This window comes from Osmerus eperlanus, chromosome 3, assembly GCF_963692335.1.
Source record: "Osmerus eperlanus chromosome 3, fOsmEpe2.1, whole genome shotgun sequence".
NCBI classification, from domain to species: Eukaryota; Metazoa; Chordata; class Actinopteri; order Osmeriformes; family Osmeridae; genus Osmerus; species Osmerus eperlanus.
Window position 1 is genome coordinate 2,584,858 of NC_085020.1, and position 18,429 is coordinate 2,603,286.

Consider the following 18,429-nt stretch of genomic DNA (forward strand, 5'->3'; position numbering starts at 1 on the left):
TTAATAAATGTTTAATTTTTTTTTATTTTTAAGTTCCATTCGTATCGATAAATCAGTGCAAAATATCACATAACAGCTGCGTAAACACATGCACACGAGACTATGGACAAACACACACACACACGGCCACCCTACCTCAGTGGCAGACAGCCTCTTGTCACCGTTGTCGCTGCCAACTCCTGAGTCAGTATCCTGTTTCTTATTCTGGTCAATGTCTTCTGTGCTGCAAAGGGTCAGACAAGAGGATTACAGGTCAGTCACGGTCACAGAGATAAAATGGCCTCTGGAGGTTGTGTGTGTGTGTGTGTGTGTGTGTGAGAGAGAGAGAGAGAGAGAGACGGAGAGAGCCTGACACAGAGAGACAGAAACAAAAGAGAGACTATCATCTCTCTCATCTCCGGAAGACAGCAGAGCTCAGTGGCTCTTACACACACACATCATATGCACAGAGGGAGTGAACGGTAATGTTCCTTTTAATAACCTACACACGCGTTCACAGGAACACACACTCATCTCCTTTCTAGGCCACTGGATTTTGCTTCCTGGGGGACAATAATCCCTGTTCAGAAAAGATCTTCCATCCTCAAGTACCTTCATTTTTACAACAAAGTCGAATGTATTAACTTAATAAATGTGTTTTGTGAATTATGTTTTCTGTGACCATAAAATTTCCTTAATCCATCAACCTCGTCAAGAGTTCAACTGACAGGTGTGCATGTGAATCATACAGTTTTGACATTCGCCTTTGTTAAAAATAGCTCTGTCTCACTCCCTCCTTTGCTAGGATTGGGATGAGTGTGTGTGTGTGTGTGTGTGTGTGTGTGTGTGTGTGTGTGTGTGTGTGTGTGTGTGTGTGTGTTTGTGCGTGCACATGCTCCTGTGTGTATATTGAGTCTCTAAGCTCCAGGACAAAAGGAACTGTTTTTTCCTCTGCCCACGCTTTCCTCCAGAGGGGGAGAGTTATAAGGGGGCGGACAGAAAAGCACACAACATCCTCCCAGCCTCAGCCACTGCAGTCTCACATAGCAGGAGCCAGATGGAGACAGGCTTTCTGAAACCTAATGGAGAATTTGGCTCTGTGCATGGAAACTGGAGAGCAGGTGATCAGTGGCACCCCCAGACATTTTTCATAGGTGTGGCCACTGAAAATCTTGGGGTGGCACACCAAAATCAAAAGCCATAATTGAATTTAAGGAATTCTATTATGCTGTTGTAATATACAAGCCAGTTGAAAAGTATGTCAATATGAGAGTTAAGGAATTGCATAGTTGCATACTGATATCTTCTGATCCTTGATTTTATGCCACACTTTCTACACGCGCTTCTTGTACATCGCTTTGAATAAACGCATTTGTTACATGAATCGCTCTGAAAGCAGGTGGTTCGGGTTTAGGGGTTGGCATGGTAACTCACCTGCCGGCGGCGGGTCGTGATAGGTTGAGGCGCTCGATGACAGGCAGGTAGAGAGAGTCGGGCATCTTTTCACTCCGACACGCCTCGATGCCCAGGTACTTGAATATGTGAATTCTCCCCTTTATACAGATCTACCGAGAGAGAGACACACAGACGTACTGGTGTGAGAGAAGAGACAACTGGATAACTGATGAAGCATGAATGGAAAACTTCAAGAGTAAAGAGAGTCACTGGTCACAACCCATGTTACTTCTCCCTGGTGTTCTGTGTTCTCATACCAAACAACAAACAACAGCATGAAGTTGTGGTCAGGGGGGCAGGCCTGTGAGAGTTTTAGCGAGGTCCAACCCCAAGCCAAGGTCAGAAAGTTACGGTGCGTTTACACTGCAGCGACGTGATGCGAGCGACAACATGTTTTCCATTCATTTTCAATGGAGCCAGGCGAATCGCTTGCGTGGTGCATTGTGGGTAGCGACACGACGCGATCGAGTTGAGATTTTCTCAACTTTATGCAAATGAGGAGCGATTTTCGCTAGCGATGGCCAATGGCCAGTTTTTAAGATGGAGGAGAAACTAATCGCCTGTGTGGCTGCATATCCAGTCCTGTACGATACGTCTCTGTATTTGTACAAAGACATTAATAAAAAGAATGAGGCCAGGCGCAGGTTTGCCGACGTTGTCGGTGCTCCTGGTGTTTTTTTTGTACTTTGTACTCTCGAACAAAGTTACGTTCCAGGGAGTTCCAGCCGGGCTACTACTATAAACCCGGCTGGAACTCCCTGGTCTTATCGACAGATTAGCAGAGACTTTGAGTACTATAATAAAACGTTTTTACACATGTCAACGTGTATGTCTATTAAACAGTTTTGTATTTTGTATACAAGTTGTATTTTGATCGATGTTGCAAGTACGTAAACCCAAGTCTGCACACTTGGCCATGACAACTACAACAGTGACTTTAGAGAACTACAATTCTACATTAATCTGTTTGATACGCCCCCGCGCGTGGTGAACTGTGGGAAGGCGAGCGATGGCAAGCGATTTGCGTCGCTGCAGTGTAAACGCACTGTTAGGCACCTCATATTGAACTACAGCCTGCGTCAGGTGTAGGGTTACTGGTGTGGCCCTGGGTCATGTACATGACCCTGGTAAGGGGCGTGGCCATGGTGAGGGGCGTGGCCCTTCTGAGGGGCATGGCCCTGGTGAGGGGCGTGGCCCTGGTGAGGGGCGTGGCCCTGGTGAGGGGTGTGGCTGACCTGTGCAGGGGGGCCCTGGTGAGGGGCGTGGCCCTGGAGAGGGGCATTGCCCTGGTAAGGGGCGTGGCTGACCTGTGCAGGGGGGCTCTGTAGGGGGTTGTTTTCCAGCTGCAGGGACTGGAGCTGCTTCATCTTCCTGTAGCTCACTGGGATGGTGGACACTTTGTTGCAGGAGAAGTCAAACTTCACCAGAGGTAGTTCGGCCAGGTCTGGGAGGAGGGAATCATACACACAATTTCATTATATTAAGTCAAATTATCCCAAACTATTTGTACTGACTACACTTTTTCCATTCTCAAAAGTGGCTTAAAATACTAGGGTTTTCATAAAATATTTTTTGCTGAAGCAAGTTATCACTAGCTAGCTATCTAGGGATTTGAGCAGTAACATTCGCTAGGATAGTTAGTTAGCCATTTTTAGCTACATTATAATGTACTCAATTATCTGATTGTCAGCTTGCTTGCTAGTAGTTAATGTTAACAGATAAATAATTGTTTAATATTTTATATGTGTTCCCCATGGATAATGTAATGTAGGCTTTGTCTTTCTCAGTTTCTAACTAAAATCTGGAAACGGGAGAACTCTCTGTGAGGGCGATCGCTGTTATCGGTATGGGGGGGGGGGGGAGTGTAGGATTAAGAGCACAGTAACTAAGGGTTAACATAACCTGTTTTGGTTATTAAGTCATGTTTCTAACAGGTCTAGACCTGGCCTATTTCCCCCCGTAAATTCGTATCACTGTCCTGTGCATAAATAGGTCCATGTGGAGTATAGGTCTAATGGCAGTGTGCTAACAGGGAAGAGCTTTGGATAAAATATAGCCTATATAGCCTATGTAAAAAATAATAGGTCTGTTTCTTGGCCTGTGAAGCTAACTAGGCTACATAAATCCACAGTGTTGGCTAAATACACTACAGCCTATAGGCCTAAAACAGATCACTCTGTCGTGAAACGATGCCAACTGTGGATGTTCTACGGTCTTTGACGGACCCTGATGGCGGGTATTCCAGCATAATACCTTGAGTAAAAATAGCCTTAAAATCTGAAGACAATTGAAAAAGCAGACGGCAAAATCTCAATGGTGGAATTAAAGTGAGAGGGGGGGCTGTGAAAGATAAAATGAGAGAAACACTGAGAGAAAGCCAGAAAGAGAAAGTTAGAGAGTGAGAAAGACGGAGAAGAGGTGGGAGTAACAGACAGCGAACGAGAGGTCCAGGGCAAGCTGCCAGCAAAACAATTCCCAGGGGGTCATAAATTCACACAGACAATTATGACATTATCTCCTTGACAACCTTTCCTAAATAAGGCAGAGTGCGAGTGCTGTGATCTTGGCAGAGGGGCCGCGAGGGAGAACTCGAAACCCTATTTTTAAAACAAGCCGGATTTATTAAACTACTTCTGGTGGTAATTAGCTGGAATGAGAAAAGTCTGTCACTTGTGTTCCCATATCTTTATTCAAGGTGACTGTTTAAAGCCACTGTATAGCTTTACAATACCAGTTCAACTCATTTAAAGCCAGTGGCGGCTGGGAAGCCCCCGCAGCCCCCGCAAGGCGGGGGGGGCCCCCACTTCCTAAGGGCCCCGCCCTGCATATCAAAAAACAGACTGGGCCTATTTAAAATATATATATATATATAAAAAACAAGGAAAACTCTTTGAGGGCGCTCATTGAGAGCCCCAAGTTTCAACTGCCAGGTAAAGGAATTCCATAATGTAGGCAACGTAACAGATCTAAATAGGCTAAATAGTCTCAAAATCCCTGAATCTGGCAACAATGGCTTTTGCGTATCTTACGTGCCTTTTGGGCCATTACGCCTATTGAACGCGCACATTTCAAAAATACTAATCATTAGGCTACGTTCTGATAGATGACGGTAGAGACATGAGTAAAAGAAAATATGCACGCGGTGCTCAAAAGCGCAGCAATAAACTGTTGTCTGAACAAGCTCGAGCAAAACACCCGAAGATTACACACTTATTTAGACCAGCCAGAGAAGAATATTATCAACATCTCCAGACGAAACACTACCGCAGCCAGCTAGCAGCAGCATGTCTTCACCGGCAACCAACAATAAATATACTTGCTTAGCCTACTTATTGGCAAGAATAAATGTTTTCCTTTCCTCCATTGATTGTGTCTTATTTCGGCGATGCTATCCTTGGTGCTGAACTATCAGAAGGCTAGTGCTGTCTTTGGTTTTGAACAATGACAAATGTGTGGCGGCTTGCGGAAACCCTTCACACAGCCTGACTTCATTGATCAGTTGTTTGGGGCTGCTGCAGCACTCAAAAGAGCAAGCAAACTGAGCATTTGATTTGAAATGGCTTGGAAATCTTGCTATAGTTGACATGTCCAAAAAACGTTGAAATTAACAGTTTTTCAGAAGCTATACTTTTTGTACATTACAATGAAGTTTACGGTGTTAACTATAGAAAACATCAAAAATCTAAATTTTGACAGAAATCAATTTTCGATCTTTTATGGCTTATAGCCAACAATGAGCGGCCGCGACATCCGACGGGTTTCTGCAGGACGCCACACAAATAGGCTGCTATTATGATTTTAGTATTTTTAAACTTTTTTATTTCTCTCACATTGGTGAATATAGGCTATATTTAAAGGTAGACAGCAATGTATAAGATAGTATGGAGATACATTTTGAGTGGATTTAGGGGAGGGGCCTCGAGCTCCGACTTTGCGGGGGGGGGGCTCTGCAAAGTCCCGGCCGCCACTGTTTAAAGCAGGACACTTGTATGATAACTGTAGGCTACTGGGCGATTAATCAGAAAGCTTAACCTACATTTTCTTAAGATTTCGATTTTTTTTTCCTGTCAGTCCTTTCAGAACGTAGGACGCATTTTTACCCTCCTTAAATCTCTCGAGCCACGCGGTACACAGTGAGACCTTGTCAACATTTAACTATCATCCCCTGAGGATACCTACTTTGACTCTCAAAATATTTCAGGAATGATCCCCTTAAAGATTCAACAGCCATTCATTCTCGTTCCCTCAACTAATTTTCCTAGCATCCTTCCACACCAGAGATCTGTTTCCATCCAAGGCGTCGAGACGACTGGCCAGATCAAGACTCATCGATCAATCCCAGAGACGATGCTAACGACGATGCGGCATCTCCACGATCAGACAGTTTAGCGGAGCCACAGTAAATCTAAGGAGACGCGATGCCGGGAGAAAACTCGCCCGTCTATCACTCCAGCAAGCTAGCGACAGCCAGCATCAGACATATGCTGGGCCGTCACCACAGCTACGGGGTGGAAAAACTGCCCAAATGTGGAAAGGCCAAGTTGGGAAACGTCATCTCAAAGTCTGTTTCTCGACTACCAAAACGGCAAGTATCAGTATATAATACCCTGGAGGCCTGCAGAGAGACTGCTTAACATACCTCATATAGCAGTCACTCCAAGATCCACACACTAACTGTTGACTTGAGATACTGCATGTGACTGTGAGAAGGCCATTTTTATTTTAGGTTTTCTTTCCCATTCTATAGCCTAGAGAACTCACTGGTTTTCAATCTAGAACAAGTAAAAACTTGTAAAACTGAGAAACTGTCAAAGTTTTTATTTTCCTTATCTTCACGTTTCGGAGGGAGAACGTCACGTAGAAGGATCTTCAGGAGGACAGCGGTTGTACTCACCCTCGGGCAGAACACAGAGAAGGTTCCGGCGTACGTTGAGTTCCCGGAGAGACTTCAGACGGCCCAGGTGACGAGGCAGAGCCGTGATCTCGTTACAGCTCACGTCCTGTAAGGGTACACCCGGTCACGCACACACACACACACACACACACACACACACCTTAAATGAGCCCACGAAACAATCAACAAAGTATGTCACTGTGTATAAACAACACACACACACACACATCTTAATTTTCCCTTCTTCCTCTCTTCTATCTTCCCCTCACCCTCCCTCCCTCCTTGTTAGCTCCATCCTATCTCCCATCCGTAGTCCCTGTGTGTGGCCTGGTTCCATCCATCCCACCCTCCAGCAGACAACAACACTGTTACGTAAGCATGGGAGCAGAATGTGCTGAGTCTGTTTCTGGCACTCAAGAGGTACAGACTCACCTACATGCTCTCTCACACACACACACACACAGACACCACACACACACTCTCACCAGCTCCATCAGGCTCCTGAGCTGGCCTACGGCCTCGGGCAGGCAGACCAGCTTGTTGTTGCTGGCGTTGAGGACACGCAGGGGGAGACCACAGACACAGGCTGGCAGGGCACCCAACTGGTTACGACTGGAGGGAGAGAGAGATAGAGGAGAGAGGGAGGGAGGGGAGAAAGGGAGGTAGAGGAGAGAGGGAGGGAGGGGAGAGATGTAGGTAGAGAGGAGAGAGGGACAGGTAGGGAGGGAGAGAGTGAAAGGGAGAGGTAGGGAAGGAGAAGAGAGAGTAAGAGAGAGAGAAAGGAGAGAAACAGACAGTTAGAATGCACCAACTGATTAATTGACAGTAGATCATATCATATATTACGTGCCATAGCTACACACTGCATTGCACAAACCTGAGGAAGTAGAGTACACCTTGTCGTCATTAACAATGCAGAAGCCCACTGACTGCAGAATTTGTGTCCTTAACTGACCCCTGCCAAGATTTCGTTTCAACCTTAACCGCCATCTATCCACTTACTGTTGATCCAGTAGTTAAACCATGAATATTCCTAACAGGCTTTTGTTTATCAGCTCAATTTATAAACATAAGACAATAAAATAAAAAAAGATGCAGGAATAATTTAGGGTAGATTTGTGAACGTGTTGCGTAATCATGTACATGCATGAGTGGTGACTGTACTCATCCCTGTTTGTTAGCTTTGTACTGTATAGAGAACAGAATGCCCCATGGGCAGAATTCACTCTCGCATGAACACTTCCTGTTTCTGTCCTTCTGTGTTTCTGCTTATGGCGGTATGACGTGCACTCGCACACACATACACAACACACACACACACACATACAATACACACTCATATGCACAGTACACACACATACACAACACACACATACAGTAAACACTCACATGCACAGTACAGACATACACAACACACACACATATAGTACACACTCACATACGCATTACATACACACACACCTGGACACACACACCCTATGCACAGAGACACTGTCTATTCACTAACCCCCCCCCCCACAGAACACACACAACAGAGCTAGGAAACCCCTCTGACTCAGCACTGACAAGATCATTCCGGAAATATAATAAAAAAGAGTTTATCCAGCTGTTACACACACACACACACAAGCACACTTAATGAACATGAAGTTGACTTTGATTACACCACACAGAGTTACGGTCTTTCTGTGATGGAAGATATAGAACGCAGACCCTCTTGTGAACATTCTAGAACACTAGGTGCTTCCAGAACACTCCGCAGGTCTGAAGGTTTTAGTGAGTGAGTGTGTGTCTGTATGTTTGCTAAAACAGTAAGCCTTGCCAGGGCTTTCAGAAAGCCACAACTACCGAGCCAAGTAAAGTAGGCCTGGAAAGTCTAAACCCTGGGATTACCCAGGATGAGACGCGTGATCTCATCCACTCTCAATTAGATCCTCACAGTGGATCAACTAGCTTCACTCTCGCTGTCTTAATGACCAAAGATATCACCATTTAATTGAATTAAGGCAGAGTAGATGGGAACTGATATAGACAAGTAATTGGGCTAGCTTGGGCAAGCTAACAACTGCTCATTTGGCCTGATGTTATTCTGAGCTAGCGCTAGCTACCTGTGTAAGCAGAAAGGAATCCTGAGAGGGAAACGGCAGAGAGCGTGGATCTGGCTACGACCACACAAGAAGAATCGAGTAAAACACATGGAGAAAATTAGAGTGCTCTTCCCTGTGTTTTCTCTCCCCCTTCTATCTGTCTCTATCTCTCTCTCTTTTTTGTCTCTCTATTCCATTTATCTGTTTCTCTCCATTTATCTCTCTTTCTCTCTACTGGATGGCCCGGTAGAGAGAAACTAGGCGGCTTCACTTTCTCACTCACACACACACACACACACACACACAGACACACACACACACAGACACACACAGTCCGTGTGCCACAAGTTAAAGGGAGATCAGACAGGAGAGAAGACAGAGGGGGTAGTTACACCACAGAGAGGACAGTGGAGGAGAAGCCCAGCTGTGTATGCTGTGATCTTGAGTCCCTAGCTCAACTCTCTCTGTTTAACCGGAGCGTGTGACGATGCAAGCCTGTCTTTGCCGTGGAAACAACCTTTCTGTTCCTCCGCGCTCGAGTCTGAGAGCAACAAAGCAGGTTCTTAGTTTGGAAACAGGCCGTAACTCCGTTCATGACCTTTGCACTCATGCCGGAGAACTGGTACAAAGTGAGTATTGTTGTAATATTACGCTTAATTGTCCTGTGATATTTTTGTAGAGGGAACAGAACTATCTAATTGAAGCATACACTTCTCAGTTGATGCCCAACATAGAAATGAGCGAGAATCTGATAAAGTGTGCGTGCATCTTCAAAAGTAACCCAACACGAACATACCAAGAACAGAGATGTGTCGTCAAGACGGCAGGCTGTACAGAAGATGGCACAACAATGTAACCAACCAACACAGGTCAACAAGCAACAGGTCATCAGGTAACAGGTCACCAGGTAACAGGTTACCAGGTAAATCATTAGCACACTCCAGACTATCAACCCTGACTCCTTTCTCCTGTTGTAGAAAGTTCTCCCACTTTCTACAACAATTCTTGTCTGGAACACAATGTCTTCCCCCTGTTCTGAGCTGCCTGAACCTGAGACAGCAGAGCTGTCAGAGATGTCCTCCGTGATAGGGGCCAGCCAGCCACATGGAAAGGCCTAAAAATAAACGTGCTCTTTTCATGTGTTGACGATATTGTGAGACTTCTTTGTTTCCTGTTTTGACGGCCAGACTAAAATGACTCAAATTCAATTGAGATGAACTGATGGGGTTCATGTGGCGTCAGAGAACACATTTCTGCTTCTCTGCATTCCTGCTGCTGTGAGAGATACTGAGAGAATTACACACACACAAGCACACAGACACAAGTATACACACATACAAACACACACACACAGACAGGTAAACACACAGCCTCTACTCGTACATCCTCAGTACTGGAGCGAGAAATTACATTTTATTTTACATTCCCTTCCCCCCCTCATTTAGGTTAGCAATTAAATTGATCACTCATTAAAATCCAGAGGACTTCAACCAGAGAGATTCTGGCACATGCACTCATACCGACTGTATTAATGTGAGTGTGTGTGTGAGGGTTTCTACGGCAACACTATCAAGCATGTTTACGCATGCATACGTTTGTGTGCTGACACATGAATATGCATGTGTGTGTGGGGGGGGGGGGGAGAGAGAGAGAGAGAGAGAGAGAGAGAGAGAGAGAGAGAGAGAGAGAGAGAGAGAGAGAGAGAGACAGAGAGAGAGAGAGAGAGAGAGAGAGAGAGAGACAGAGAGAGAGAGAGAGAGAGAGAGAGATAGGACTAATGAATGTTCACGGTGGTGTGAGCGTAGAGGACAGATCTGGCACAGGAAGGTCAGAGTACAGCGTACAGACGGAGACACAAGTCTGGAGCCGGCAGGGTCTAACACTTCCTGTAGTCGCACACCAGTGTGAGACCCTTTGTATTGTGTGTGAGTGTGGGGTTCTTACCTGAGGTTTAAGGAGGTGAGTGACTGTAAACTGATAATGGTGTCTGGAATGGTTTTGATGCAGTTGTGATAGAGATTGAGCGTTTCCAAGGCGACAAAGTGACACACTTCTAAAGGTGCGTCCGCCAGACGATTCCTCGACAAGTCTGGTGAGAAAGAGCGGGAAAAAATTGAGTAAGAAAGAGACGACAACAATAGCACTGAAGACAAAACAGTCTTAAACTCACTTGGTTTCCTTGTTAAATAACGTTTCATTAAACATTCAATATTTTTACCCACTCTAATCACAACATATTCATATTCACAGTGCAAGATATCTGTAGTTCCATCAATCCACCACCAGGTGTCTCACCACAGCACCGACACACAGCCAGGTTTCTAACCAACAAACAGCAGTGAAGTCCACTCAGAAGGGGGGAGTTGCGGTTAGCTCCTCAAGGCTACAAGCTAACAAAGCCAACTTCCTGTTCTGAAGAGGGGAATGACTTCTGATATCAGCTGAGGTAAGATCAGTTAGTCAGAGGGTTCATAAGCACCAGCCCTGCCCCTATTGTTGAACAGTTACTGGATTCGACTGCTGATTGAGAGCCTGTATTACATCATGGGTATTGAGACAGGAAGTTGTATTTAAAAACACCCGCAGCTAAAAACAAAGATTGGGGGGGATGGGGGAGGACATGTTAGGGGTATGTCTGTGTGTGCGTGTGCGATGCTCTCGACTCCAATCAAGAGACAGTCATGTGACTTTGGCACAGATACGGGCCGTCATGTACAGCCCCTCGCGCTGCAATGCCCTCTGGGTAATCCCTCTCCTGACACACTGTAGCCCCCAGAGAGGCAGCACGAGGCCGGCCGTGTACAGTATTGCGGAGACACACACACACACACGTCATACCCATGCATACACACACATGTATCAAACACAGGCGAGCGCATACACACACACACACACGGCAAGACTACAGGCTCCATAAACTGTAGGAAGACCACATGTGCTCCTACACACAGGCCTACATGCTACTGTTCAGACCCCCTCCCCCAGTGACCCAGGCAGGCCTGCAGCCAGGCAGACACAGCTCCAGACATCAGTCTCTCCCAGCCCCTCCCCTCCTCCTGACTGCTCTGTACTCCAGCTGAACCACATCTCACTTAGCGCTGCAGCCTCCGTCCTCTCTGACCTGCCGTTCTCCCTCCCTCTTCCTCCCTCTCTCTTCCTCTCTCTCTTCCTCCACTCTGTCTCTCTGACCCCCGCTCCCCTCTCTTTCACCCCAGATTCAATCTCATTCTCATCAACCCCACACCCTTTGTTCTCCCTCGCAGATGTACTTTCTCTCTCTCTCTATCCCCCTTTTTCTCCTTCTCCCCCTCTCCATCTCTCCCTCTCTCCCCCTCTCCCTCTCTCCCCCTCTCCATCTCTCCCCCTCTCCCTCTCTCTCTACAGCTTCTGTCTACAGTCCCTCCAGAACTACTGGCTCCTCGGAGGGTCTGAAATCTAGCCTCCCTTTCTCCCCCCGTCACCACGCAGTCTGACAGTAGTTAGTCATGCACTCAGCATGCGACATGTTTACAGACGACATCCACGTACTTCTGCACGTCCACGTGATGGATCACATGGACGTTCGCTTCGAGACGTACAGACACGCACACTCAGACATAAACTTTGTCAGGAGTGCTTCACGAAGGCGATCGAAGAACACAATTGCACGTTTACACACTTCTGCAAACAGAGCACACACACATTTCCATTGATGTGTTCAACCTTGATTCCATGACCCAGGGCACAGGAGAATAGGTCATGTAATGACTTTATAGGGTGCCATTTAAGTCTGTTTCCTCCCTTTGCCCCCCCCCCCAGGCCTCAGTGAGGTCATGTCCCCCCCACCTCCCCCACCCTCCAGTCTAGTCCTGCTCTGGAACAGCCAGTCATCCTTCAGACTTTTCTTTTCTTGAAACAGGAAGTGAACAGCAATCCCCTGAGGACTGATTCACCCTCAACACTGTGGTCATGAAAAAGTCTGATCCGTCATTACAGACCCAAGAGTCATGTACGCTGTGTTTACAATGCACACACACACGCACACACACATGCAGACACACTCCAACGAACACACACACACATAAAGACACACAGTGATGCTCTGGGGGCACATTAACATAAAACGTGGGCCCATTAAAGTCATATGGTGAGGAAGCGGTGTGTATGGGTAGTAAATGTTGTAACTGGAGATGAGAGTTATCAGAGAACACGTCTTTATGTCTGCCTGCTCTCTCCGGACTGAAGACCATGTGCTGCTTTACATTTCACTGAGATTTCTTCTTCCACTCGTTTTTTGGGGGGTAAAGAAAGAGCAGAACGTCCCGGTTCTGTAGGTTCCTGAGAGAACGTGCGTCTGTGGGTCATACAGCAGCTCAAAGGCCTCTGCCACATCTGTGTGTGGGAGAGGAAAGATAAAGGGAGAGAGAGAGAGAGAGAGAGAGAGAGAGAGAGAGAGAGAGAGAGAGAGAGAGAGAGAGAGAGAGAGAAGAGGTGTCTACAGAGCACAGACAGGCAGAAGATTCTCTCTGTCCTCTCTCCACACACAGGCCTGCAGGTTCTTACCTGAGGTAGGGTCTGACATCCGAGGCTGACGCAGTCAACAGACACAATCACCCTCTCTCCTCCAGGTCGCCCCACACTCTTCCTCCAGACATGTGTGCACATGCAGACATGATGATGGCCGCGAGGTGATGAGATAGTCAGGGTCTGTCTCCCTCACAGGGAGCTACACTCTGTTTGCTGCTCAAGCAGGCTAAGCCGATACACTTACTTCAGTTGTTTACATGTGAATGTTTGACTGGTCAAGCTCCATGCACACCCAGACCTAGACCACAGGAGAGGTTGTGTTTACGTGTCGTGTTACTACTTCCAGTCAAGAGCTGTTTGAGTCTAACCTTAAATCCTCAAAGACAAGGATAGACCACAAAACAAAACCGTCAGAGAGAGGAGAGGAGGAGACCTTGGAGGGGGGGGGGGTTCATTCAGCAGGGACCCGCCCCCACCACACACACACACACACACACTCCCCTTCAGAGAGGGACGCTGGGTGCATGGTGTCAGACCACTAACAGCAGCAGCAGCAGCTCTATCAGTGTGCCAGGGATTAGAGCGATAAGCCATGCCATCTGGGATACCTTCACATCCATTGTGTTGACTCTGTTTGTGTGTATGGCGTGTTTATAGTTGTGTGTTTATAGTTGTGTGTACGGGTGTGTGAATATGTGTTTTTCTAGTTTTGAGTGTGTGTAGTTGTGTGTATGCGTGTGCATGATTGGGTGTGCATGTGTGTATGGTTGGGTGAGTGTGTGTTTCTGCTTGAACAATAAAGAGCCAGACTCTATTCAACACTGGCTGGTGTCGGTATGTTTGGGCGGCCAGAGTGACAGTTCAGTCATTCGTGTCTGAGTGGGGAGACAGGAGGGGAGATGAACTGGAGGGTGGAGGGCATGTTGGTTATAGCAGCTGATCTGTGGACATCTGAGAAGCCCTCTGTAACAGTACTTGAAGAAAGGGATTCACAAGTACAATGGTATTTGATCCAACCTGTTATTCAGGCACCACCATATACAACCTTGCCTTGAACACTGAATATAAAAGTATATTTATGTACCTAATATGTCTGCCGGGTAGGTGATACCCATCTCATGTGCTACATAACCTTCTGTCAGCTTTTGCGTGCTGACCATCCACCCTGTGCCTCCGTGAAACCCTGTGCCAAGGCCAGGAGACGAGGCCAGTCCCAGGCTGCAGTCTGGGCCTCGTTCCTACTGAGAAGACCTCCTTTTCCTCCACATCACAACAACAAGCCCACAGAGAAGGTGTGTTTACATTCTCTCGGAGGGCTAAGCGCCGAGTCATGGTCCTCCTACTGAAACGTAAACAGTTTATGGTTCTCTCTTCCCATCAGTCCCTGTACTTTCTACGACCGTCGATGAGACAAAATGTCTCCAGTATCTCCGCTAGTTCATGCTAGCAAATCAAACAAGCCTGTCTGGATGGGCCTGGACTAGGGCTGGTTCCTGAGACTGGGAAACTGAGTCTGTTGTTTTCATGTTGGACGGCAGTCAGGTCTGCTTGTCGGAACATGGTTTGCCTGGGCCAACAAAGGCAGTGTCGAACTGGGAGAAAAGGCTCAAAGAACACATCCCATCATTTCTGATCGCTGATAAAAACTAGTTTAAGTTCCCGTCGCTGAACTTCATTGAGGTAATTACAGTGAACCTGTGCGTGTTTACCTCATCCTGAACGTAGCTCTGATCAGTAAGAGTTTGCAGTAAGAAGATACAGACAGCACACAGCTTCCTTCCCCTCTTCCTCCGCTGGGCTGTCTGGATAGAGAGCTCTTTGTTATCTGGTACGGTGTGTGTATGAAGACTTTGACACACAGGACAGGAACCAAACACATAAACAAGCGTGTGTGTGACCCTGGGTGGCTAGCTCTTCAGTTTGTTTCTTGTATCTCACGCTTTCTTACATTTGTCTTTCGTTCACTCTTCTGTCTCTCCCCCTCTCTTTCTATGTCTCTCCCCCTCTCTTTCTCTGTCTCTCCCCCTCTCTTTCTCTGTCTCTCCCCCTCTCTTTCTCTGTCTCTCTCCCTCTCTTTCTCTGTCTCTCCCCCTCTCTTTCTCTGTCTCTCGCCCTCTCTTTCTGTCTCTCTCCCTCTCATAGTCAGTCTCTCTCCTGTCTCTCCTTCTCTCTCTTTCACTCTCCCTATTTTTCAACACACACAAAGCAACACACACACACACAGCAACACACAGCAACACACACACACACACATAAACACACACCCAGCAACACACACACACACACAGCAACACACACACAGCAACACACACATCCGTTCCTGGTGCTCAGCAGGACGTGGATGTCTAATGTCAGTGTTGGATGAGGAATCCATCGATGTGAATTCTTCCACTGCAACCAACCTTGACCTATGATCTTCACCTAGCACATGACCTGCTGTCACTGTAACAGGAAGTGGACACAGGACTGGTGCGTCTGTCCCCGTCCATCCTGACCTCTGGAAGCACCAGGACCAGACCTACGACACTCCACCAACTGAACTCTCATGTTTTGTGATTACTAAGATTTGCTGACTCATCATTTCCCTCTCTGTGTTTAAAAAAAGTATAATCAAATCTCCTCGCGCCCGTCCAAGCTGAGGGTATCATCTTAACACAGTTAACAACGACAGCCTGATCTATCTGTTCTCACAGCCCTCCGTCGAATCTGAGAATCTGAAATTCCTTTAGTGCCTACTCGTAATACACTCTGTAGCTTTCTCACAAAGTCTCACTCTGTCATCCGTTTTTTTTGTCAACTTCACTCTTCCTATTTCTCACACACTTCTTTTTCACACACACACACGCACACGCACACACACACACGTGGGCGCGCTGATGTGAGCCATGGCAGTCTGGGGGGAACAGCCTGGCTGTTGAGAGTGGCTCAAAGGCTAACATTATTCTGCTCTCTCTAGTCCTCGACACACTGAGAGGAATGTGAGGAATCAGCATCCCGGACACACACACACACACACATACTCTAACACACACACACACACATACTCTAACACACACACATACTCTAACACACACACACACATACTCTAACACACACACACATACTCTAACACACACACACATACTCTAACACACACACACACATACTCTAACACACACACACATACTCTAACACACACACACACATACTCTAACACACACACACACATACTCTAACACACACACACATACTCTAACACACACACATACACATACTCTAACACACACACACACATACTCTAACACACACACACATACTCTAACACACACACACACATACTCTAACACACACACACATACTCTAACACACACACACACATACTCTAACACACACACACACATACTCTAACACACGCACACTTTCCCCTCCCCCTGCTGAGCGATGTGGACCTGGTGTGATGGTGAGGTGATCTCCAGGGGAACCAGAGGGGTGTGGAGGCTCTCCCCGTAACCACGGCAGCACCCTGTAACCACGGCAGCAGCTGCATCCTCTGGAGCTGCAGGAAGAAGCCTCTCCCTTCAGCTCGCTAATGACAGGGTCTACAACACACACACACACACCATACACACACACACACCACACACATACCATACACACACACACACCATACACACACCACACACACACATACCATACACACACACACACCACACACATACCATACACACACATCAAACACAGACAAACACTCTGGCTCTTTAAAAATACACTCCAATAAACAATTACACGCACATCCTCCCCTCTCTAGTTAAAGTCCTGCTGGGACAGTAAAGTGTTCCTGCTGCAGGACACAGCACGCAGGACGCAGCACGCAGCACGCAGGACGCAGCACGCAGGACGCAGCACGCAGCACGCAGCACGCAGGACACAGCACGCAGGACACAGCACGCAGGACACAGCACGCAAGACACAGCACGCAAGACACAGCACGCAAGACACAGCACGCAGGACACAGCACGCAGGACACAGCATGCAAGACACAGCACACAGGATACAGCATGCAGGACACAGCACGCAAGACACAGCACGCAGGACACAGCATGCAAGACACAGCACGCAGGACACAGCATGCAAGACACAGCATGCAAGACACAGCACGCAGGACACAGCATGCAGGACACAGCATGCAGGACACAGCACGCAGGACACAGCACGCAGGACACAGCACGCAGGACACAGCACGCAGGACACAGCACGCAGGACACAGCACACAGGACACAGCACGCAGGACACAGGACGCAGCACGCAGGACACAGCATGCAGGACACAGCACGCAGGACACAGCACGCAGGACACGTTCCACGTCTATCACTCCAGCCTTCAGCTCATCCCCAGCTGCACACCGGCCTCACAGCCCCCAGCGACGCTACCATGTCAGTCACCAGCTGACCCCGCTCCCTCCGGGAACCAGGAGCAGACCAGGCTCACCGCCAGGGAACCAGGATCAGACCAGGCTCACCGCCAGGGAACCAGGATCAGACCAGGCTCACCGCCAGGGAACCAGGATCAGACCAGGCTCACCGCCAGGGAACCAGGATCAGACCAGGCTCACCGCCAGGGAACCAGGATCAGACCAGGCTCACCGCCAGGGAACCAGGATCAGACCAGGCTCACCGCCAGGGAACCAGGAGCAGACCAGGCTCACCGCCAGGGAACCAGGAGCAGACCAGGCTCACCGCCAGGGAACCAGGATCAGACCCGGCCCAGAGGAAAGGAAGAGAGAGGAAGGAGAGAATATCAGGAGAGCGAGGGAGGGATTCAAGTGTTGCCCGTGACCCCAGATGAGCGGTCCAGCGGCTGAGAGCAGACGCCCGTGTTGTGTTTCACAGCGGGGCGGTTTAGTGACAGCGCAGCAGAAACACCGGGACAATACAGCAGAATATGAGCCTCGTTTGGGCGAATGGCAGGATGTGGGATGAGGTCCAGTGAGCTTTGGGGTGTGTGTCTGTGTGTGGTACATGCACAGTGTGTGTGCTGTATGTGTGTGTGTGTGTGTGTGTGTGTGTGTACAGGCACAGTGTGTGTGCTGTATGTGTGTGTGTGTGTACAGGCACAGTGTGTGTGCTGTATGTGTGTGTGTGTACAGGCACAGTGTGTATGTGTGTACAGGCAGAGTGTGTGTGCTGTGTGTGTGCTGTGTGTGTGCTAGCATGTGTGCATGCTTGCAGACCATTACCTCACTGCTAGCCAACTTATTAGAGCACCTTACAAGGGAGCAGTGGAGCAGTGTGAGCATGTTCTATGGGCCGAGGCATGATGGGATCATGGCTGAGGCTCAGGATGCCTCGCTGCAGTGACGTGTACTAGTTAGAAGAGTGCTCGGTTCAGTTCATATCTTGAATGAATATACAGTATAAAGTATGACATCATAACATGGTGTGTGTGTGATCCAGTGTGCAGCCCCAATGTGAAGGGTGTATTACTGTGAACATAACATTTCAAGCAAATGACTGTATACACAGGGACTGC

At 47.8% G+C, this 18,429-nt stretch overlaps 1 protein-coding gene across 5 annotated transcripts in view; it reads right to left on the reverse strand.

Annotated features, from left to right (window-relative positions):
* lrch1 (leucine-rich repeats and calponin homology (CH) domain containing 1) overlaps positions 1 to 18,429 on the reverse strand; it is a 48,018-nt gene that overhangs the window by 21,505 nt on the left and 8,084 nt on the right. For all 5 annotated transcript variants that reach the window (XM_062456464.1, XM_062456463.1, XM_062456460.1 and 2 more), the window contains exons 2-7: positions 10,360 to 10,504; positions 6,814 to 6,940; positions 6,329 to 6,434; positions 2,742 to 2,878; positions 1,414 to 1,544; positions 136 to 223 (exon numbers count right to left, since the gene is read on the reverse strand). In XM_062456464.1, the coding sequence (XP_062312448.1) occupies positions 136 to 223; positions 1,414 to 1,544; positions 2,742 to 2,878; positions 6,329 to 6,434; positions 6,814 to 6,940; positions 10,360 to 10,504 (734 nt within the window). The remainder of the gene's footprint in view (positions 1 to 135; positions 224 to 1,413; positions 1,545 to 2,741; positions 2,879 to 6,328; positions 6,435 to 6,813; positions 6,941 to 10,359; positions 10,505 to 18,429) is intronic.